We start from the raw sequence: 25,842 nt of genomic DNA on the forward strand, positions 1-25,842 counted from the left end.
GGTTTAAAATACCAAAATAATAGATCAAAATAATTAAGAACAATCCATGAATTAACATGAAGCGCAACGAAGAACAAAACAAGGAAAAAGAATAGACGAAAGACAATTGAAGTAATCGATTTTTCCTTCCTTTGTTTTTGTTTTTTCCGAGCAAAGGGTATTTTTTTTTGCTGTTCGAAATAGTGAACAACTTGTTTTTTCGGTTTTTTTCGTGGAACAACAATATTACAAGATCTCAAGTCTCGGCAAGAGTCTGAAAAGAAAGGAAAAATAAAAAGAAAGGAAAAATAAAAAGAAAGGCTTCGGCTTTAATTATAAAGTGTAAAACAAATAAAGGGAAATAGGCTCAAATGTGGTTTACTAGTGGATATATAAACGGGTAGGCTTTTTCTTGGGAATAGTGGATTTATCCTAGGTGTCCCTATCACATTAAAACATTACGTTCAAGATGTAGTCTCGATATGCATTGTGATTACAAGTTCTAGAATATCCTAATTAGTTTGGCACACACAAGTCAAACAATGAGCAAGAAAGCAAATGTATGCTCGTTAGGCTCAAATCTCACAAGAAAAGTTTATATGCATTGAGTCAAGTTCATCTCTATCGACAAAAGCATGAAATATCAATACTCAACAAAAAAATCACCAACTATATCAATCACCAATCTATATCAATCATCAATCATGCAAATTAAATTCGATCAAAAACATGGTCATAATCCAAAAGGAAGCATGAGTATAAAGCCAAATTCAAGACTAGCAACCAACGATCCTAACATATCAACATCAGAATAACTCAATTTCAAACAATTAAACAAGTCAAGGAAAATTTTGACACATATTTATCCTTCCCCCTCACTTAATCCGTTTTGTCCCAAAACGTATGTCGAATTTAAAAACAAAGATAGGGAAAAGGAATACTCCCCAATCTAGTGCGTCGAGACGAGCCTGGGTGAAGGTAAGAAATATTCAATCGGAATTTGAATCTGTTCAGAGAAAAATAAAATAAAATAAATGGAATGAAATAAATTTGGCTAAAAATAAAGCAAAATAAAAATAAAACGAAATGGGTGCCTCCCATCAAGCGCTTTTGTTTAACATCGTTAGCTCGACGACCTGATTCAGACTACAGGTTCTAAGAGAAATACTTCTTCCACTTCATACACTTTTTCCAACTAAGAATTTCCTTATGAGAAATTCTACGATTGTAAAATTCTTTTATTTTCTCCTTGTAGAATTTGACATTCTCATAGGTTATTCTTTAGATCTTTTTTAGCTTTGACAGCTTATCTGAAATAACCGATGAAGTAGCATTTTCTCCTAAAAATGCACTCTTTAAGTTTTTCGACATTTGTTTCAGTTCTATCTCAGGTGCCTGCAAAACAGAAGGCAGAACATTAGACTTAGTAGGAATCAATTTTAGATCGGCACAATCTGAAAATATTTTTTCAACTTCTTGATTTCCTCATCATGATCTTCTAACTCCCTGCATAGATTAAATGAAAAATTAGTTTCTACAAACTCATTTTCCAAAGGATCAATAATACCAACATAATTTATGCTCGCCACTTTGTCTGGTGTTTCATTTTCTTATACACATCAAATTTAACGATCTCACTATCAAACTTCATGGTTAAAGCTCCACTTCTTACGTCAATCTTTGTGTGTAAGTACTTAGAAAATGACGCCCCAATAGAATATCAGAAGAAGTGTTGGTACGATCATTCTCCATGTCAATTACATAAAAATCAGCGGGAAATATTAAATCGTTTACCTACACCAGCACATTTTCCAAGAGTCATTCCAGGTAAATGACAAATCTGTCAGCAAGCTGAATTAATATTTTTATATCCTTCAAGGGCTCATTAGTAATCATATTGTAAACAGAGAGAGACATTACATTAATAGAGGCGTCAAGATCACACATGGCTCGTTTTATCCCAACTTTACCAATTTTACAGGGTATTGCGAACATACCTTGGTCTTTCAGTTTCGGTGGTAATTTTTGTTGGAATACAACTGAGACATGTTCTCCTAAATTTACCTTCTCATTCCCGACAAGCTTCCTATTTGTTGTACAAAGGTCCTTCAAAAATCGAGCATATCTTGGAACCTTTCGGATAACCTCAAGGAGAGGTATATTGATTTCCACCTTCTGAAATACGTATAGTATTTCCTTTTCCTCAATTTGTTTATCCCTTTTTACTAACCTCGATGAAAAAGGTGGTGTCACGTCATAGGGAGATGGTGTTGGATCTATTTGTATTTCGTCACTCTTCTTTTGGGATCTTGAATCTATAGTACTCTTCCCTTTTTAGATTGATTCATCTTTTGGAACAGGTGGCGCCACTATTGTATCACTTCGAAGAGTGATGGCACTGACATTCTCCCTTGGATTTACCTCGGTTTGAGAATGTAGTCTTCCTTGTGATTCCAATTTCGCCATTGTTTGAACTAGTCGGCTCACTTGGTTATCCAACTCTTGAAGATGTGTCTCGGTTCGACTTTGGAACTTTTCCTGGGATGTAATCAGCTTTTATTGTAAAATTGCTAACTTTTCTATGAGTTCCTCCAATGATGAGTTTTGCGTTTGCAGTTGAGGAGAATGCCTTGGTTGATAAGTTGATCTTTGATTTTCCGCATAGCTTAAGTTTGTGTGGTCTCACCATCCTGGATTGTAAGTATTATTGTATGGGTTGTATTGTCTTTGTGGATGACCTGGAAAGTTCCCTACTGCATTGATTTTTGCATTACCTCCTTCTTGTATCAACGGGCAGCAATCTATCGGATGGTTTTGCTTTGTGCATATCCCACATGCTCTTGTTGCTCCATATTTTCCTGCAACAAGTTAATTAACTACTTCAATTAATTTATCTAACTTATTTTCAAGGGAAAATGTACTTATCTTGTGAACCTGTCGGCTGGGTTCACTTGAAAACTGTTGAGAGTTGGTTGCCATGGTTGAAATTAATTCCCTTACTGTTGTTGGGGTCATGTTGACTAATGCTCCTCCACTGGCGGCATCCATCATTTTCATCTCCATTGGTAAAAGGCCTTCATAAAATATTGAAGTAACGTTTGCTCACTTAATCCATGTTGCGAACAACGTGCGCAAAGTTTTTAAATCGTTCCTAACAATCATAAAGATTTTCTTCGGTCTTTTGTTGAATAGAAAGAATGCTCCTTCGTAATTCGCTTGCTTTAGCCGCTAGAAAGAACTTGTCAAGAAAAAATTGATTCATGTCAGCTCATGAATTAACTGAATTTGGAGGTAAATAAAATAATCAATATTTAGCCAAATCGGCTAAAGATAAAGAGAAATCTCTCAATTTAATTTGATCCTCAGTAACTCCGTGTGGTTTCATGCTAATGCAAACTATGTTGAATTCCAACAAGTGTTTGTGCGGATCTTCAGTGGGAAAGCCGTGGAAAGTGGGAAGATGATGAATTGGTCCCTTTTTAATTAAAACGGAGTCCAGCCACTAGGAAAATTAATGCATAATGGCGTATGAGTGACAAGAGATATGGCTAGCTCTTGGATCATTTGTTCTTCTTTTGCCATCGGGATTTGATATTCATTGTATGCGTTTGCTTCAGAGTTTGTCTCTGGATCTAGATCTGCTAATTCACATGGGTTCCTTCTGGTCATAAATCAAAAACTAGAAAAATAAATCAGTATTTGCCCTTAGTCCTCGGCAACGGCGCCAATTTGATAATTGTCGTTTTGTTATCAAAATTATTTCGGCTTCTTAATTAAATTGAAAAAAAAGTAGGCATAGAGAAGCAGGGTCGATCCACCGAGACTATGGTTTTTTTGATTTAGTAAAAATGTTTCTTGATTTTAGGAAAAGATAGAATTCCAGGTAAAATTGAAAATGTATAATAAAATAAATAATTATTAAAAAGTAAAAATAATAAAATAATATATATTAATAGTAATAAATATAAAAAGGGGATTTTTAAAAATTATTTTTAAAATAAAAGATAAGAATTAAATAAAAGAAAATAATTAAATAAGCAAATTAAAGAGATTGAGATAAAGAGAAACTTATTGTGAAAGCAGCCTCAGACTTCAACTTTGTCTCAAATTCCTCGGATCATCGAAATAGATTTTTACTTCAAGATTCACGTCGTCTTACCATGACAATTCTTTGTTGCCAACTCGGATTATGTCGTTTCAACAATAACTGATTCTGATCTCAGTTTCCTCTTAGCAAACAATTTTGCTAAGTCTGTTCTCGAGAAGTCGAATATGCTTCAATAAACAAATCATTCTTCAAACGTTAACCATAACAATATCCAGACCAATGTCGAAATCGTTTTGATTTGAAAAGTAAGCTTAGAAAACAGAGAGAAAAATCCGAAGCGATTTAAATACCTTACAATTCTCACGTTTGGAATTAAGCCTTCGCTTTAGTCTTCGGCTTAAAAGAAAATTAGCTAAGTATGACCAATGTTATACTTAGCATAATTGAAAAGTATACGAAAATATAGAGAAAGCTAGAGAGAAAAAGAAGATTTTATTCTCAGATGAGATAGATATGTTTCTAGGCTTACCCTGATAGGGTATTTATAGCCTTCAAATTCCTAAAAACAAGCTAAAACATCTTAAATCCTAATTAAAACACTTAAAACTATTTAAACTAAAATACCTAAAAAAAATAATATTCTAAATAATATTCTAAATCCTAATTAAAATACTAAAACATATTTAAACTAAAATACTTAAAACAAAGATAAAATATAAAAATAATATCCTAAAACTTAATTAAAATACTAAAACCTATTTAAACTAAAATACAAAGATAAAATATAATGTTTAAAATATTATCCTAAACTTGAGTTTAATTCAAATCCGAATTCCAGCTAGCTTTAATTACGAGAAAAAAAATGCAGAATTATATCTTTTTTGTGCAATTTCCAGAATCTGACGTCCTACACAGAAAATGAATCAAAACGAAAAATTAAGCCACAAAAACTAATGATTAAGAAGTAATTTAAAAGTAAAATATTAACTAAATTAAGCACTTATCAAATATGCTTTTACTGTAGTCTTGTGTTAAATCTGGAAACATGTGATTTAAAGAATAAATTGGCTTGAATTAGCATAGTTTTTCTTTTGTTAAAAAAATGCTCTTATTCTAAATTCAAGGTTTAGTTATAAAATAAGTGCTCAAATTACAGTGTCATCACGGATAGGTGACTAAATTATTTTTTTAATGATCCTGGTGTCTAACCTCACAAACATTATTACCTTATGTGCCCAAGCAATCAACGACATTAATTTTCTCCGTTAAGTGAAACATTTCACAATATGGTAATTTTAAAACTTTTATTTAAAAATTAAAAAAATTAAAATTATATTTTTTTAAAAAGGATAAAGATTTCAAAATAACCTCAAAACTTGAAAACTTTCATTTCAACCCCTAAACTCACGTCGGCCACTATCCTTTGCCGTTAACGAAGCTCCGCCCGACTTCACCTTCCCCCAGCAACCATAATTCATATGACATCGTGACAGATCGACTACGAATTGACGTTTTATACCCCGTGAATTCTATGATAAAAATAGCGATTTCGACAGCCAATTAGTGGCAACTACAACGGCGTATGGCTAGGAGAATGACAGGGACTAAGTCTGCAGTGGTGATCCTGGTCGAAAAGGGCGGCGATAGCATGTTAGGGTTAGGATTTAGGGTTTTTGGGACTTTTTTTCTAAGTTAAGAGAAAGTATGGGTTTTTATAAATATAATAATATTTTTAATATTTTTAAAAAAAATAAATTTTAAAACTACCAGATTGTGACATGTGTCACTTAACAGATGAAATTAACACCTTTGACGGCCTCGACATCTAAGTGGTAATGTTGGTAAGTTAGGCATCGAGATCATTTAAAAAATAGTTTAGGCATCTATTCATGAAAAACACTTAAGTTTGGGTACTTATTTTATATTTATGCCTAAATTCAATGAAATGTTTATTATGTGATTAGTTATATTCTAAATTTTTTAGGGTTTATTATCTATTTGATCACTCATATATTCTTACATTTTTGTTTTAGTCACCAAACTATTTTTTTTAAATCATACCGTGTGTTATGTTTTATTTCGGCTTTGATCGCCCATCGTTAGATTTAACTATTGATTTAATAGAAGTAATGATGTGACATAATATTATAACAATTTCAGTCCTCAAGATTTATACAATCTATCAAATTGGTTATAATTCAGAATATTTTAATAAATCTCTAATATTTAAAAATTCTACCATTTAAGTTTCATTTTAATTTAAATAATTTATCAATAATTCATTAATATTTTTTAAAAGTATTATTAAATTATTATTATTATTATTATTATTATTTGATAAATTATTAAATCATCTAAATGAGGGGTGTCGAATAAGCAAAGACGGTTGACAGCAAAAAGGTAAACCACAATCGACAGTGGATATTTGGGAAGAGAAGGGGCACATGACTAGGGCTCCTTAAGGAGCCAACTCCCCAGCAAGTCAAGATGAAACCAACAACTAATTGATTAGTGAGATGAGACATTAAATATTTTTAAGTAATGTTAGAATTTAAATTCTTGTATATATAAATGAGACAAATTAAATTAAAAGAGTTGTTCCATAACAAATTTCTACAAAATTCAATTCAGAATACTCAATTAATAAATTAAATAAGAATGGTTAAACAAAAAAAAATCAGACCTGTTACTTTTTGGAGGACATGCTTAACATATCTTCATATAGTATAATTTTGTTATATTTAAAACCTTAACTCTAACATAAATAATCATATTTCTAACAACTTTCATCTCTTAATCTTATGAAAGAAAAAACTAAAATACTGAAAATGATAAAATGACCTCTAATATAACCTTAAAATTACATAAACATTAAACTAAACTTAAACCCTAAAAATCTTACAACCCCTGGGTGTTTTGTAGCCTTTAAAAAGTTCATATCCGTCAAGCTAGTTATTGTGCATGGATAAGACCTATAGGGACTTATATGATCTATCGAGGTAAAATTTAAGAATCTTCAATTACGATTGAGAAAAAAATCTCCACTCTTCCTTTTTAAACTTGCATATTATTTTTTATGCCTTTCTCTCGCTCAAAAAGAAATATTAACTAATGGTCTATTTTTATCGATTAACTCCCCCATCAAATCCAAAGGAATGAACGGTTAATAATCGATGAAATAGAAAGTTACCCTATCAACCATTAATAATTATGAAACTTTATATACAAAAATATCAATTAAATATCTTATTTCTGTATATCATTTTTATATATTATATTCTTTAATTAAAACTTTTTACCAACTAATTATATATAATATTTTAAATATTATTATTTGGTACACCAGTTGTGTTGAAAAACTTATGACTATCCATTGAGGTAATTGCAAATATTAAGGGTGTGAGTGTTAATTATTCTTTTTGATTAATTTAGGGTATTAATAAGTGATATTATTTGTTCTAAAGACTCAATCATTTGATAATGACGCTCAAATATCCTGGAATCTCTAGTGCTCAAATTTGGGACCTCTATAAACAATAATTATTCCTTTAATCACAGAGGTAGCTTACTCGTGTAGCATTAATTGTTAAATAATTGAAATTTTCTGAATAAATACTATTTTGTACTCACATCAAATTTATTAAAATAAAATCAAAAAAAGTGAATTAAAAATCGTTATATGTTTATTTATTTATCATTTTTCAAATAATAATTAAAGATGTTTGACAATTTTAAACTCCACTTATGGAATTAAATGAATTACACAATTAATGTACTAAATATTTATCTATATTTTCGTCCGTGAAATATAGCATTTTTTAAAATAAAAATAAAATTATTTTAATATTAATATTCATAAATCATATAAATTATTCATGACAAGCGTCGTTTTACCATCAGATAAATTTTTTAATCTCAAAAGAAATAAAATAAAATAGTATAGTGAGAAGAAGAGTTGATCCATAAGGACTTGAAACTATTAATGTAGAATGCTTTTGATTATGGTGTTAGGCGAAAAAGCTAGCAAAATAAGGGGGTTTAAATGAAAGTATGAAATAAAAGTAAAAATAAAATAACTTGAAAACTAAATAAACTTTGGCGAAAGTAAAAGATTAGAAACAATCAATTTCATAAAAACAACCGCAAGCTTCGTTTTGTCCCAATTTTCGTCGATCATTAAATAAGATTTTTGTTTCGGATTCGTGTCGGTTACAGTCTACAGAGTCAAACCCCTGTAACTTGTTTTTCTCTCTAGTAAACCAACAATCCAAAATCTATCTTTAAATTTCAATCATTTTGTGGACTAACTACGACTATCGTCGTTAGCGCTAACTCAGTTTAAATATTTGTAAAAATCCGATCTCAATTTCCTTAGCATACCGCCGTTAAGTGTGTTCACAGGAAGTCGAATGTGCTACAAGTCGATTCTTCCTCCCAAGTTTAAATCGAAACAACTATCAAGCTAATGAGCTCTTTTTTATTTGAAAGCGTTTGAATTTCTAAAGGAAATGCAGATTGTCAATCTAATTTTGCAGAAAATTGAGAATATAACCCAAATGATATTAAATGTTTTTCAATTCTCACTATCAAAATTGAGTCATCGCTTCAGCATTTGACTTATGAGAAAGTTAGATAAGTATGATAGAAAACATACTTATAATTTTCAAAGAAAGTAAATAAAAACCGAAAGAAAAGAATTTTTTTTAGAAAATGACGAAAATAAAGAACAAAGTAATTCGATAAATATGAGATATGTTTTTAGGCTTACCCCAATGGGTATTTATAGTATCCTAAAATCTTAAAAATAACATAGAAAATGATAAATATAAATCTTAAAAAAAATTTAAACTAAATCCTAAAAACAAAAGATAATTCTTTTGTTTAAATTTTGAGATGAAACTGATCTACTCGGTCTTCTAGAAACACTGACTAGACCATCTTCTGCTAATTGGATTGTTGACTGTACATTCTATAAATTGTCATGTCAGTCGCGTCGTACCCATTAATACAATATTGATTCAAAAAAAAAAACTATAGAACTTTGTGTTTTAGTGTAACTTTCAGATTTTGAAATCCTACATAAAAAAACAAACAAAATTGCCCAAATCAACGGAATAAATCAACCAACAAGGAGTAAGTAAAGATAAAATAGTAACTAATTAAACCATTCATCAATTCATTTTGTTAAATGTCGTAATATTATATGTCGAGTCCCACGGAGGGTATTTCATAATTCGGAGGTCTCTTACGGAAGCTGCTCTCAACCTGGTGTTGGGGGTAGCCTACTATCTTACCTTCTCCTTATCCCATACATATGGGAAAAAGGGACAGCCATTTTTGTTGATATCATTCAATTGAAAAATAAGTTAAAAAGTAGTGTTATTTAAGAAAAAATGAAAAATACTAGAGCTGTAAGTATGGATTTCTGGCTTCCTAGTAACTTCCTAAAGGTATCCCTTTTTTTCTTCCGATGACTTTCGAGACTCCTTACCTAACCGGTCCATTAGTCTCAAAGCAAATAGCTCCCCTTCCAGAAATCAAGCTCAGATTTTTGGCGTTGGACTAGTCAATGTTGGCGTCCGTTATGTCCTTCCACATTACTGTCCTAATTCCACATTACACTCCAGAGTACGGATAACGAGTTTAAGTCTTTTCGCTCATTTTCAAATCTGTTATGGCCATCCATTTCTTCAAATAGAATCAAAATTTTCCAATGAAATGTCAGAAATTGAAGCTTATACTTTTGCAGGTATTTTTCCTTGAAATTATAAGCACCAGTGAGATATCCATCTGTCTCAGCCATGGCCAACCCTTTCTATTACTTATGGAGTTCCCTTTTCCTTTTTGCTTGTGTTAATTCGATCCACTTTAATATACCCCATTTTGACCCTGAGGCAACCAGCATTGCCTACCAAGGGGGCGCCAAACCTTCTGCTGGCTACGTTGAATTTAGCAACGTACGTTATGTGTGTCAGGTCGGTCGGGTTTCGTATGCCGGAAATGTGCCGATATGGGACTCTCGTACTAACCAGGTTGCCGATTTTAACACTCGTTTCTCCTTCATCATTGACAGTCTAGGCAAAAATAGATACGCAGCTGGTCTTGCTTTCTTTCTTGCTCCTGTTGGATTTGAAATCCCACCCAATTCTTCTGGTGGATTTCTTGGCTTATTTAACACCACCACCAGTGATTCATCACGGAACCAGATTGTTCTGGTGGAGTTCGACACTGACTCCAACTCTCCGTGGGATCCTCCGGGTCAGCATGTCGGGATCAACACGAACTCGGTTTCTTCGGCTAAGTACTCCCCTTGGAATTTCAGTTTGCACGATGGAAAAACAGCCGATGCGTTGATTTCTTATAATGCTACAACTATGAACTTGAGCCTCACGTTGTCTTACGAAAGTTCTCAAGAGAATGTCACTCTTTCCCATCGCGTTGATCTCAGGGAAATCTTACCAGAGATGGTCATGGTTGGATTTTCAGCCGCTACCAATCATTTACCGGAGCGGAATCAACTTCTATCGTGGGAATTCAACTCGAGTTTAGAAATAAACACGACCGAGGGACAGAACCGAAGAAGGACAAAGATGATAGTAGCTCTAGTAGTTCTGCTGAGCGTTTTAATGACTGTGATCGGCATATCGTTCGTGTTTATTCGGAGGTGGAAGAAGGTGAAAGAAGAAAGAGAAGAGAGAACGAACTTAACTTCGATCAATGACGACCTCGAAAGAGGAGCAGGGCCGAGAAGGTTTTCTTACACAGATCTCGTTGTGGCTACCAACAATTTTTCAAGCCAGAGGAAATTGGGGGAAGGAGGATTCGGAGCCGTCTACAAAGGGTATTTCAATGATACAGATACCACAGTTGCAGTGAAGAAAATTTCAAGGGGATCAAGACAGGGGAGAAAGGAATACATTACAGAAATCAAGATCATTAGCCGATTGAGACATCGAAATCTGGTGCAACTACTAGGATGGTGCCATGATGGAGGTGAGTTTCTTCTCGTCTATGATTTCATGTCAAATGGTAGCCTCGACAACCACCTCTTTAGCCCAAAGAAAGCTCCTATAAATTGGCCTGGTAGGTACAAAATAGCTCGAGGCTTGGCATCCGCATTGCTATATCTTCATGAAGAGTGGGAGCAATGTGTGGTTCACCGCGACATCAAATCGAGCAATGTAATGCTAGATTCCAGTTTTAATGTTAAGCTCGGTGACTTCGGATTAGCTCGGTTAATGGACCATGAGCTAGGTCCTTTGACCACAGGATTGGCTGGAACATTAGGTTACATGGCCCCGGAATATGTAAGAACCGGTAGGGCAAGTAAGGCGTCCGATGTGTACAGCTTCGGGATAGTTGCCTTGGAGATTGCTACAGGTAGAAAAGCAGTGGATGGTGTGGAAGAAAATTTCCCGCTAGGATTGGTCGAATGGGTTTGGCATCTTTATGGAACTCAGAACCTTGCTGCAGCTGTTGACGAAAGGTTGGTTGCAGAGTTAGATGAACAACAGATAGAATGTGTGATGATTGTTGGACTGTGGTGTGCGCACCCTGATAGCAGTCTAAGACCCTCGATCAGGCAAGCGATTCAGGTTCTTGATTTCGATGTGGCACTGCCAATTCTCCCATTGGAAATGCCTGTTCCTATATATCAGTATCATCAACCTATTTCACCAAGCAATGGCAGCAACATTCAACCTTTGATGTCTGATTCGGACATCAGAGCGGAGCCTTAAGCCACCCATCACACTTTTTTACTGTAAAATGTCTTCATGTCTGATGTCTCCAATTCGCTTTGTTATTTGATAACGATCCAGATGGGACTTTGTACAACTCACTCAATTATTACCTTAGGCTGTTTAGCCGCCATCGCTCCCAATTGTAACTACCGTCGGAAGATTTTGGTACTAATAAATAGTTACATTCGATCATCGATGCCTAGAAAATAAGTTCAATATTTAATATATTAAAAAATATTTGTTTAATAGTACAATGTTTTATTATTCTCTATGATATTATAACAAACCACATCATTACTGAATAGAATATAAATTGATTGAAAGACATATAAATGAACATGAATAAAAGTAACTAAAATTAGGTAAAGTATTCTAAAATGTTAGTATAGCAACTAAAATTTCAGGCTAATAGTTTCGAGTTTACCTGAGAGATAAGTAGACCTTATTAAATTTATAAATTAAGTTGTTGGGCTTAATTGGGTTGGTTTTGGGCATAATTAGTCATAAAAGGGGATTTTTATATAAGGGACAAAATGAAAAGGACCAAAAGAGTAATTAGACCATTGTTGAATTTTGAAGCTAAGATTTGGGGTTTTATACCATTTTGGACGTGGGTTTCTCCAATTTCATCTCATCTTATTCTTCCTTCATTTTCTCCAAGTAGCCATAGCTCTAAGGTAAGGTCTTGAACCTTTTTCTTATTACATTTTCGTCCTAAATGCCACCCAACTACACTATTTTGGAGATTCAAGCTTTGGGTTTTGTTTTTGCAAGAAAAAACAGGGGTTTTCATCATCCAAGCCTTGAGGAGGGTAATTTCTAACTAAATGAGGTTCATTTCAGGTTTATAAAATCAAGGTAGTGTATTTCTAATCCTTTGTAGTATCAAGCTTTCATAAATTCCAAGTATTTGCTAAGATTTGTGTAGTTGAGCATATTAGGGTTTAAATTTAATTTCAATACTAAAAGATGTTTTAGGTGTTATTAATGTGTTTTATGACACCTAGGGGCCTTTGTTAACTCCCAAGAACTTCAGTGCATGATTTAGAATCAAACTAAGGACTTTATGATGGATTTCAAGTGTTTCCCGATCCTAGAATAAGTCTTTCAAGGTTCGAGTATCAATACTGGGATGAACAATATTGATACTAGTTAAATTGAGGCAAAATCTATCAATACTATACTTGTAGTATCGATACCCTATGGTCAAGTATCGATACCCCTATGAGTATCAACACTAAAAATGTATTTTATTGTGAATTTAGGGTCTCAGTATCGATATTGTCACCCAGAGTATCGATACTGCCAAGGGGAGTATCGATATTACCCTTGCAGTATCGATACTCAGGGTGACAGTATCGATACTCAGACACTAAATTCACAAAAAAAATACATTTTTGGTACTGATACTCATAGGGGTATCGATACTACAAGTATAGTATTGATACTACTCACTTGGGATGGTCAGATTTGACCCGTTTAAGGTCCGTCCGTAAGATCTAAGAATGATCCTTAATAGAAAGATTTAGTCCATGAGAGTTATAAATGACCTAGTATACCCAGAAACACTTGCAAGAGCAGGTTATGTCCAGAGTAACCATATTAAGCTTAATACGTCAAAGTGTCTTCGAGCAAGGACAAATATAAATAGTCAGGAAAAGGATCGATTCGATAAGTGGTATGATGATTATGTCAGACTCAATGGTAGCGAAAAGTATGAGCTTCGATAATGCCAATGAACCCAGGAAAAGTAAGATGTCATTTTCAATTCAAAAGGTCCTGAAGGGAAGTATTATAAGATCGAATAGAGTACCTCTACTCAGAAACAAACCCGAGCCAAATATCGGGCTAGCTAGTTTCTCAAACAATAAATAAGCCTTTGCCCAATATTCTAGATGAAAGAACGACCGAGATATCAACTAGTATGATGTTAACTTCACTTTAATGAGTCCGACTATGTTAAGGTGTACCCAGGTTACCTTAGTTGCCCTAGAGGGGCATTATCACTGTGCAAGGCACTTTAGGGGCTAACTAGGGTGCGAGACCCGAACACTCGCAAGGAGTAGGCTAGCAATATCAGTTTTTATGGACTATAGGCCTTAGATATGCATGGTTAGTTATGTCAGTTCTATTCCGTTGGGTAAGTTTCTGATGCATGTAAATTTCGGTTATTACTTCTAGGCTATTCCATACTCAAGGTAGGTTGGGGTGTTGCTCCAAGATGCACGTAAATTCCTTCGACCACACCACCAGACCTATCCCATATATGTTTGTGTTAGTCATACATGTATAGTCCCAACATTTCAGTATGTCAGATATGTTAGAACATGGCTTGAAGGCTATGTGAGATCGAGCCAATGCTTCATTTTGTACGAGAACTTTACCAATGTTATGTGGCATCGGGTTCCTTTCAGTGATCTACCTGATGGCTATGTGTTAAGTTAATCGATTGACGAAATCGGCCAAGAGGGGGTGAATTGGAAATTAAAATTTTGTGGAAGCTTTTGCAGAAAATTGAATGTAATTGCACAGCGATTTAGAGTGGTTCGACTTTATCAACCAAAGTCTACGTCCACTACCTTAGCTATCCACACTAAAGAGTTTCCACAAATTCACTAATTTGTCTTTCTTTTGCGGACAAAGAGAAACCTTACAAACCCTCAAGAATTATACCCAAAATTCTTGAGAACACTCTCTCCAAAAGAGAACAATACAAATTTGCAAACTTACAAGGAAATCCTCACAAGGTAGATTGTTTGCACAATTCTAGAACAAGAAAAGAACACTAAAAAATAATTACAAATGAGCACAAAAGTTGTTCTTGAAAGCAAAATGAATATTGAAAGGAAAATTGGCTTGTTTTGCACAAACTTGGTGTTTGATGCTTTCTCTCTTGTTTCTCTTATGATTTCTTGTTGATCAAATGCTTCAGAAGTTGTTTAAATACACCTTGAATCACTTCTGAACGTTGGGGATGATTAGTGGAGATAATAGAGCCATTTAAGTGTGAAATCATTTAATAAAACATCTTGGAGCGTGGGGGAATCGGTACCCCTCATGGGGAATCGGTTCCCTAAGTGTAAAATTCAAATATTTCGACCGTTGAATAGTAGGGGGAATCGATACCCCTGGGGGGAATCGGTTCCCTCCGAGCATACTGGAATTCTCGGAGCCAAACCATTCAGGGGGAATCGGTACCCCCTTGGGGGGGAATCGATTCCCTCTGGACAAACTGTAATTCTTGGCTTTGAAACGGTTCGAAATACTTTGTAAAATTGTTTTAAAATTATTTTAATATTAAAACTTAATTTTACACTTTAGTAAGGATTTAAAATAAACTATGAAATACTTTGAGTAATATTTTGATATTCGATTAATATATCGAATGTACTTAGAAAATCATTTGCAAAATCTTAAAATTCATTTGTTATATCGAAACATCAAAATGTTTTCAACAATCTCCCCCTTTTTGATATAACAAAACATTTGAGTAATTTGAAGATTTTGAATTCAATTTTGAAATTACTCTCCCTTACTTTAACACTTCTCCTCTTCAAAAACGCTTTTAACATTTCTCCCCCTTTTTGTTAAATCAAAAAGATTCGTAAAATTTTTTTTAAACAAGGTTTTGAAATCATTTAGCCAATTGATTATATATATACAAATAAGCTGCTAAGAACACAATCAAGAGCGTTAGTCATTAGTTCCATAATCAATTCATAAACATGTAATGGATAATTGGTCATATATGTCTAAAGATGCAAAATAAACACAAAATCCAAATCAAATGTATTAAACATAAGTTCGAACAACAACAAAAAAACAATCCAAAAGCATTCAAAATGTTTTAACAATAGGTTCAATCCAAACAAGCAAAGCTAAGATCATAGTTCAAGCATCCGTAGGAGGATCGGGCGGTGGGAAAAGAGCTCGCATTGCTTCCATTTCATGAGTGAGTTCATTAATACGAGCGTTGGTTGCTTCATTGTTTGCACGCATCTCCCGAAGAATTTCCAATTGTTGAGTTTCCAATTGTTGAGTTTCCATAGTCGAGAAGTGAGATTCTATGAAAGTGAAGCGAGAATCCAAGGATGCATAACGGAAATCAAATGTCTCCATAAATGATTGAAAATATGGAGGCATATGATCTTCTTGCTGAGCTTGTTCCTCATGTTGTTCCGGCTCATCTTCGGCTTCGTCAATATCTTGCATTAATTGTTCAAGCTCGGGATCATCGTCAGCTTCTGGTGGAGCTTGAGGAGAGCTAGCTCCCAGAGTATTTTCAGAAGATCGAACTCATTCAACGGTGTCCTTATTCTTTATCCATCCCGCTCTTGTTAAGGAAAGAAGATTAATTTGTTTCTTGAGAGGAAAGATGGCATCTAGACCTACCCTAAGTCCGACTTTAGAAAATAGATTACTCATAATGCAACCGTAAACTAGAGATGAACAGAGTTTCTTATTTGGAACTTGGTTTACGGTTTCAACAATTTCAACAAAAATAATCTCAGGAAGATTTATTTTAAGATTGTTTTGGAAGCAATGTAACCACCAAAGATCTAAAGCACGAAGAGTAGAGTAACGACCTCCGGATGGTCAAAACCACCAAGAAATCATTAGATGAAGAAAACGATCATGAAGATCTAAGACACTCACACTATCCCTTCTTTTATAACGAGAACCTAAAAACTATTTTTATTTGATATACCATCATTATCTAATCCTAATTCATTAGCTATGTAAGTCGAGTCAAGATGGATGAATTGTCCTAGGAGATAGGAACGAACTGCTATGGTTTTGGTTTGAGCTCGGTTTTTAACACACACGGCATTAGAATAGAATATGTGAACAAGTTGATGGTAAACTATAGGTTCAAGGTCACAAAGTTTATCAAATTTCCACTCTTGTAAAAGAGGAAGATATCTAAAATAGATATCTATCATATCTTGACGAGAAGAGATACGTTCTTCTCTAATTTTGTAAGAGTCAAAATATTGATAATACCAAAAACGATGATTTCTAGGACCAGGATGATTGAAACACGAGTTTTGGATGGTCATATTAGGATCAACAGGATTAGGAATAGGAATTTCAGGAATAGGTGGAGGATTTGGAGGTGGGTTGGATTGACGGTTTGAGCGACTAGATGATGACCTAGCACGTTTAGGATTGGACATGGTTTAGGAAATCGGAATAGAATGGATAACCTGCAATTTAGAAAACACATGTATGCAATTCAATCAATCCCAAAACTCAATTGAGTTCTCAATATTTCAATGTTCTCTTAAACTAATCCTAATGGACAAAGTTTTTGGAAATCAATATATGTATAGTTTTCATAACAACAACATAATTCAATCAAAACACAATAATTGAATTTTTTTTTATTTCGAAAATTTCAAAAATTTTGAAAAATTCTTGTGTTTTTTATGAAATTAGTTGTAAAATCTAGTTTCTAATCACTAAACAATCAATGCCCGATCACTATTTCTATCTAGAACTAATTAAAACTAGTCCTATGTTCAAAATCAATGAAATAGAGAGTTTAAAAAAAATTTACCTTGAAAGATGAGATTGAGTGGATTTTTATGTTGTTTGTACGATTTTAATGATACTAGCAGGTTTAGGAGATGATATTTGAAGAGAATTCTGATTAAAAACGTTGATTTGAGGCAAAATTGAGATAGGGAGAGAGTAGAGAGGGGGAACGGCGGCAAAGGAAGAAAAAGAGAGGGTTTGAGCCAAATACAAGGGTTCTGCCCGATAAAACCAAAACCCCAGGGGGTATCGATTCCCCTAGGAGGAATCGATTCCCCTTCAAGGGGGTATCGATTCCCTCTGCCCTATAATTCAAAAAATTGTATTTTAAATGCTCAAAAAGCTAAATTAATCTTTTCTAGTGGTATTGGCAACTCATATATCAAAAATTAATTATGTTCAATCAATCAAATTAATCCTTAAGCTACATTTGAACATAAAGTTAATTTTTTTTATCAATAATCATAAGCTCCCCTAACTAATAGCAATGAATGTAATCATAAATTACTATTATAAGCATTTTTCATTTATTCTTTAAAAAATGCTAAAATTATTTTAAACACTAAGTGAAGATAGGCTGGTTAAACCTAATTATCTCCTAAGTGTCCAAAAACGTTCCTTGTCTAAAGGTTTTGTAAAGATATCCGCTAATTGATGCAAAATATCAACAAATTCTAGAACTACATCTTCCTTAGTGACATGGTCTCTAATGAAGTGATGTCTTATTTCAATGTGCTTAGTTCTAGAGTGTTGGATGAGATTTTTAGTGAAACAAATAGCACTAGTATTGTCACACTTGATAGGAATGGTACCTACTTCAATTCCATAATCAAAAAGTTGTTGTTTCATCCATAAAACTTGTGCACAAAAACTACCAGCTGAAATGTATTCGGCTGCAGTGGTAGATAATGCAACACAATTTTGTTTATTTGAATACCAAGAAATCAACATATTTCCAAGGAATTGGCAAGTACCGGAGGTGCTTTTCCTATCTAATTTGCATCCTCTATAATCCGCATCAGAAAAAGCATGCAATCTAAAGCTAGAGTCTCTAGGATACCAAAGTCCTAAACTAGGAGTGTCCTTAAGGTATCTAAAGATTCTCTTAACAGCTAGTAAATGTGATTCCTTAGGGCATGATTGAAATCTAGCACATAAGCAGACACTAAACATAATGTTCAGTCTACTTGTAGTTAGATAAAGTAAAGATCCAATCATTAACCTATATAATTTAACATCTACACATTTACCTCATTCATCTAAGTCAAGCTTTGTTGAAGAGCTCATTGGAGTGTCATGAGGTTTGCCATTTTCCAGTCCAAACTTCTTGAGCATATCTTTGACGTACTTAGCTTGATTGATGAAGATGCCATCTTTTCTTTGCTTGATTTGGAGTCCCAAGAAAAATGAGAGCTCCCCCATCATGCTCATCTCGAATTCACTTTGCATTAGCTTAGAAAATTCTTGGCAAAGAACATCATTAGCAGAACCAAATATTATATCATCAACATAAATTTGAACTACTAATAAATCTTTACCTTTATGCTTTAAAAACAATGTAGTGTCAACCTTTCCTTTTGAAAAACCTTTTTCAATTAAAAATTTTGACAATCTTTCATACCAAGCTCTAGGAGCTTGTTTTAAACCATAAAGTGTTTTTGTTAATTTAAGAACATGATCCGAAAATTTTGAATCTTCAAAACCTGGAGGTTGTTCCACATACACTTATTCTTTTATAAAACCATTAAAATTCACTTTTAACATCCATTTGATATAATTTAAATTCATGAAAACATGCAAATGCTAATAACATTCTAATTGCTTCCATCCTAGCTACGGGAGCGTATGTTTCATCATAGTCTATGCCCTCTTCTTGAGTATACCCTTGAGGAACAAGTCTAGCCTTATTTCTCACTATATTACCACTCTCATCAAGCTTATTCCAAAATACCCATCTAGTACCTACAGTAGATTTATTACTAGGCCTTTCAACTAATGTTCATACTTTACTTCTCTCAAATTGATTTAATTCTTCTTACATAGTCATAATCCAATGTTCATCATTTAATGCTTCTTTAATATTCTTAGGCTCTATGCATGAAATAAATGCAACATAATTACAAATATTTCTAAGAGAAGATCGAGTTGTTACCCCTTTGGATGGATCACATATAATCTTACCATCCTTGACATAGTTGTACTCTCTTGGATAAGATACTTCCCATTCTTCAATGGTTGGATTCTCAAGAGGATCATGAGTTTCCTCATCTTTCGTTTCTTCCTTTGATGATGATTCTCTAACGTCATGTCTAACGTCATTTGTATTAATAATACCTACATCATCATTCAAACAAGAATCCTTCCTCTGAAGGAGATTATCATCGAAAACAACATGTATAGACTCTTCTACAACCAAAGTTCTTTTATTAAATACTCGATAAGCTTTAGAATTTAAGGAATAACCCATAAAAATTCCTTCATCACTTTCAGCATCAAATTTGCCAAGGTTTTCTTTACCGTTGTTTAAAACAAAACATTTACATCCAAAAGGATGAAAATAGCTAATGTTAGGCTTTTTATTTTTGAAAATTTCATATGGATTTTTCTTTAAAATTGACCTAATCATTACTCAATTTACAACATAACAAACGGTATTTGTGACTTCCGCCCAAAAATATTTTGGCAAATTATTTTCACAAAGCATGACTCTAGCCATTTCTTCTAAAGTTTGATTTTTCCTCTCAATAACTCCATTTTGTTGAGGGGTTCTAGGTGCTGAAAAATTATAGCTAATACCATTAGAATTATAAAACTCATTAAATCCAAGATTTTCAAATTCAGTGTCATGATCACTTCTAACACTATTGATAGAGTAATCTTTTTGTTTTGGATTACTTTTGAAAATGTGATAAAATTTTCTAATGTTTCATCTTTAGTACTTAAGAATAGACCCAAGTATATCTAGAGTAGTCATCTACCAAGACAAATGCATATAGTTTTCCACCCAAGCTAGTAGTCCTAGTTGGCCCAAAAAGATCTATATAGATCAATTGTAATACTCTACTAGTTGACACATCATTAATGGATTTAAAAGAAACTCGCTTTTGTTTTCCTTTAGCACAAGCATCACAAATTTTATCATTTTCAAATTTAAGTTTAGGCAGCCCTCGAACCAATTATCCTTGAACTAACCGTTGCAAAACACTCATGCTAGCATGTCCTAGTCTCCTATGCCATAACCAACTATCATGCTCATCCTTTGCAACTAGGCATAAATTAGTCATTTATATAGAGTCTAAATGCACCATTTGTATGTTTCATATTCTATGACCAACAAGCATAATCCTATTAGATGCAATGTCAATGACTTTACAACCATTAATTTCAAATATGACATTGAATCCCTTATCACATAATTAACTAATACTCAAGAGATTATGCTTTAATCCATTCACATATAACACATTTTTAATTTGTATGGAAGATGTATTACATATTGTACATATACCTTCAATGTGACCTTTTGAATTATTACCAAAAGCCACTTCTCCTCCATTTTTGGCGTTAAGCTCTATGAACCGATTTTTGTCTCCGGTCATGTGTCTCGAGCATCCACTATCAAGGTACCATGAATTTGGATTTGTTTCTCGTGCCTTGTAGCAATGCTCCTTTTCTTACAAACATAGATTAGTTTCTAATTTTTGGTACCCAAATTCTTTTTGGTCCATATTCATTAGTTTCCAAAATCCTAGTCCCCTTTGGTATCCATTTATGAAGGACATCCTTATCTTTAGTAGTAATGAGTTCTTTAGGAACCCACATACTTCTAACGATTTTTCCATTAGAGGTTCTTCGGGGACCTCTATGATTGTAGTTTTTAAAACTTTTTCTAACAAAGTTGGATTTTGAATTTTCTCCTTTTTCAAAACGTTTTGTTCCAAATTTATCAAAAGAAGCTTTAAGATCATCAATTTTCTTTTGATGATCCTCATTGACCTTTGAAAGTAAATTTTTTAAATTCGAATTTTTCTTTTCAAACTCTTCTAGTTTGATTTGCAAATCTTTGATTTTACTTTCAAGATCGTTGTTGGTTTTGGATATGAGTTTATTTTCATTTTTCAATTTTGAAATATCATTTTTATGTTTTAAAAATAATTTCTCATAATCCGAAGTCAACCCATTATATTCCTCTAATAGCTCATCATAAGATAAATCATCAAAATCAGATGAGTTAGAGGTTACCTTAGAATCTTCCCCGAATGCCATCAAGCACAAGTTTGCTACTTCTTGTTCCTCTTCATCGGAACCTTCTTCATCACTCCATATAGCCACATGAGCCTTGTGCTTATTCTTTGATTGACCCTTTCTCTTCAATTATGGGCAATCATATTTGACATGCCCCAGCTTTTTGCATTCATAGCAAATGATTGGGTCCTTCTCTTTTGGTTCATTTTTTAGGCCTTCATTTCGTTTGAATTTTCTTCCTTGGTAAGGTCTCATCATTTTTCTGAACTGTTTGCCAAACAATGTCATTTCCTCATCATCGTCATCTTCATTCGAATCACTCTCATCTTTTATGGATTTGAGAGCAACTCCAATATTTTTCTTCTTCTCCTTCTTCTTTGGTGTCTCGTCAATCTTATCGAGGTCCACCTCATCTTCAAGCATCATTTCATGAGTGAGGAGGGAACCGATTAGTTCTTCAAGAGTTAAGGACGTTAGGTCCTTATACTCGATGATTGTCGTCTTCTTTGATTGCCATGATTTTGGAAGGGAGTAAACTAAACTCCTCACAAGCTTTTCATTTGAAATGATCTCTCCATATGATTTGAGACCATTGACAATCGTTGAGAATCTATCCGTCATAGCTTTGATATCTTCATTTGGTTTCATCCTGAAATTTTCATAGCTATGCGTTAGAATACTAATTTTAGATTTTTTTTTACCTCATCGGTACCTTCATGAGTGACTTGAAGTTTGTCCCATATTTCTTTGGCGGTTGTACAAGATGAAACTCTTCCGTATTCATCTGGTCCAAGAGCACAAAATATGATATGGATGGCTTTGAAGTTGAGCTGAAACATTTTTGTCTCTCCTTCACTCCACAATCTTGGATGAGTGAAATGCTTGATGTATCCTTCTTCTATGACATTCCATGCTCTCATGTCACTTGCTTGAATGAAGTACATCATCTTATTTTTCCAATAGGCATAGTTAGCCCCATTGAAGAAATGAGGCTTGTTGACGGGCATCGAATCGAGACCGGAGTCGAAGTTTGAAGTAGAGGCCATTAATGATTTTGATTATCGATGTAACTCTTCCCGAATCGACTCAAGAGGCGATTAAACCTTCAAATGAGTTAGGCTATGATGTCAATTGTTGAGTTAATCGATTGACAAAATCGGCTAAGAGGGGGTGAATTGGCAATTAAAATTTTGTGGAAGCTTTTGCAGAAAATTGAAAGTAATTACACAGCGATTTAGAGTGGTTCGACTTTATCAACCAAAGTCTACGTCCACTACCTTAGCTATCCACACTAAGGATTTTCCACAAATTCACTAATTTGTCTTTCTTTTGAGGACAAAGAGAAACCTTACAAACCCTCAAGAATTATACCCCAAATTCTTGAGAACACTCTCTCCCAAAGAGAACAATACAAATTTGCAAACTTACAAGGAAATCCTTACAAGGTAGATTGTTTGCATAATTCTAGAATAAGAAAAGAACACTCAAAAATAATTACAAATGAGCACAAATGGTGTTCTTGAAAGCAAAATGAATATTGATAGGAAAATTGGCTTGTTTTGCACAAACTTGGTGTTTGATGCTTTCTCTCTTGTTTCTCTTATGATTTTCTTGTTGATCAAAGGCTTCGGAACTTGTTTAAATACACCTTGAATCACTTCTGAACGTTGGGGATGATTAGTGGAGATAATAGAGTCGTTTAAGTGTGAAATCATTTAATAAAACAGCTTGGAGCGTGGGGGGGAATCGGTACCCCTCATGGGGAATCGGTTCCCTAAGTGTAAAATTCAAATATTTCGATCGTTGAACAGTAGGGGGAATCGATACCCTTGGGGGGAATCGGTTCCCTCCGAGCATACTGGAATTCTCGGAGCCAAACCATTCAGGAGGGAATCGGTACCCCCTTGGGGGGGGAATCGGTTCCCCCTTGGGGGAAAGCGGTTCCCTCTGGACAAACTGTAATTTTTGGCTTTGAAACGGTTCGAAATACTTTGAAAAATTGTTTTAAAATTATTTTAATATTAAAACTTAATTTTACACTTTAGTAAAGATTTAAAATAAACTTTGAAATACTTTGAGTAATATTTTGATATTCGATTAATATATCGAATGTACTTAGAAAATCATTTGCAAAACTTAAAATTCATTTGTTATTTCGAAACATCAAAATGTTTTCAACACTATGTGAGGACCATGAGATCATTCAGTATGTTTCGTGCGAATTATGTCGATGCTATGTGACACCGGGGTTCCCTCAATAACTAGTGTCTGATAGCTATTAGTCAAGTTTACATTCAGACGATGCACAATATGTTCAAGTATACATTTAGATAACGTACAGAATGTCATGTTCGCATTTAGATAATGTGTAGCATATTCATTCATTAGGGTTAGAGACCCTTTAGAGGTGTACTTATGGAGAGGCCCTTAATAGAGGATTAAGGGAAGCGTGAGACTCTTACTTCAATGATAGAGCAGTAAAGCCTTAAGTAGGTAGCACTTGATCTAGGTCATGCATGTACCTACTGTTTAGTGTCATGTCTTCAGCATGATTATGTTTATGAAAGTCTTATGCTGTTCTAGATTATTGATTACACTGATGGGCTTTGTAAACTCAGTCTTCGGATGTTTTCCATTGGTAGGTCAGTAGCTTGGGCAATTCGTGGAGCACCGTCATAGCAAGACTTCCAACATCTCCGACAGAATATTGTATTGTAGCTTTAGCGGACATATGTATTCATAGGACCTTAATCATGTATTCAATTTATTAAAACTCAGTATATGTATTATTTTAGTTTAAATTATGTGCCACTGAGCTTCGATTTGTAAAATGTTTTTATATCAATTATTTATGTTTTATTATGATACCATACGTATGTTTGAAAAGAAAATGAACGGGTTTTGAAAATCAAGGGTTGCCTCGACAACCCAGAGTGGCACTTTAGACCCAATAAGGTTTAGGGTGTTACATTTAGAAGTTGTATAGATTTCACCATTCAACATTGAACTTTAAAACGTTTTAATTTTAGTATTGAACTTTGGTTTTAGTTTCAATATAAGCATTGAATCATTAAATTATTAACGATGTAATAATTTGATTGTTTCCTTTCTCATGAACTTTAGTTTATGTTTTGATTTGTCGCTAAAATTTAAAACTCTTTATTTTTAGGCATTGAACTTTAATTTTTATATTATTTTAGTTATTGTAAACAATCGTCAACTTCTGTAATAGTAATTATCGATTAATCATTATCTGTCACCGGTTATCATTTGTGTCATAATTAATTAAACACAAAACTAAAAGAAGTAATGGTATATATAAATTTGTGATCATAAAAATGCAATGAATGGGGGCTTGAGGCTACCTCTATGGCTTAAAACCCCTTAAAACCTTCATATAGCTTCCAAACCTCTCAAAAAAAATCAATGATCTTATTTTCGATCCCTTATCAAGTTAGTAATGATTCTTATCCTCTCTGATCTTTTTTTTTAATAAATATAATATAATATATTTTTAAAGATAACTTTTAACCATTTGATATTAAATATTTATGTTTCTGACATTCATAATATTCAAACTTGAAATTTTAAAAAATAATAACAATTTATTTATGATTGAAATTGTTTGATTCATGCAATATAATTATTAATTTTACTTTTAATTGAGTTTTTCCGCCGTAAAAAATATATTAAAAAAAACATGACTTTGATTCAGGTGAAAAAGCATTTTTCTACCTGATTTTAATATAATAAGCAAGCGCTTTTAACTTGTGAATTAAAGTATAATTTGTGCATGATTACTTTTAGATGCAAAAGGTAATTGCATTTTGAGTAGAGTACATAATGATCCTTTGATTATATGGATTTATTTTTTTGAATATGTTGATTATTAAAAGTTATAGAATGATTATTTGATTATATAATATAGTTTTGTTGAGTCCTTTAATTATTAAAAGTTACAAATTATCACTTGATTGTTCATATATTCTAAATTCGTTCTTTTTCATTAATCTGTTGATTGTGATATGATAAAAACTTATCATAGAATCGTTTGAATTGTACAATCATTTGAGATTTTGAGATCAAATTTTATTATATTCATGTTAAGTTAACATCCAGCTCAGACGATCACTAATCTTTTAATCAAAAAAAATTGAAACATATAAATAGTCGGATGACCATATTATAAATTTTAATAGTAGAAGACTCAAGAAAGCAACATCATATAGTTGAGAGACCATTTGTATATTTTACCCTTGTATTTTCTAGGATAAAATACGATAATCAGTA

The 25,842-nt window shown here is 33.3% G+C and overlaps 1 protein-coding gene across 1 annotated transcript; it reads left to right on the top strand.

Moving 5' to 3' along the window:
* The first annotated feature begins 9,713 nt into the window (after nt 1-9,713).
* On the top strand, nt 9,714-11,812 carry LOC120202142 (L-type lectin-domain containing receptor kinase IX.1-like). Its single transcript, XM_039202622.1, has one exon. The coding sequence runs from the start codon at nt 9,829-9,831 to the stop codon at nt 11,764-11,766; it is 1,938 nt and encodes a 645-aa protein (XP_039058553.1). The 5' UTR covers nt 9,714-9,828; the 3' UTR covers nt 11,767-11,812.
* The last annotated feature ends 14,030 nt before the right edge of the window (nt 11,813-25,842 follow it).

The sequence above is a fragment of the Hibiscus syriacus genome, unplaced genomic scaffold (assembly GCF_006381635.1).
Source record: "Hibiscus syriacus cultivar Baekdansim isolate YM2019G1 unplaced genomic scaffold, ASM638163v2 tig00008262_pilon, whole genome shotgun sequence".
Lineage (NCBI taxonomy): Eukaryota > Viridiplantae > Streptophyta > Magnoliopsida > Malvales > Malvaceae > Hibiscus > Hibiscus syriacus.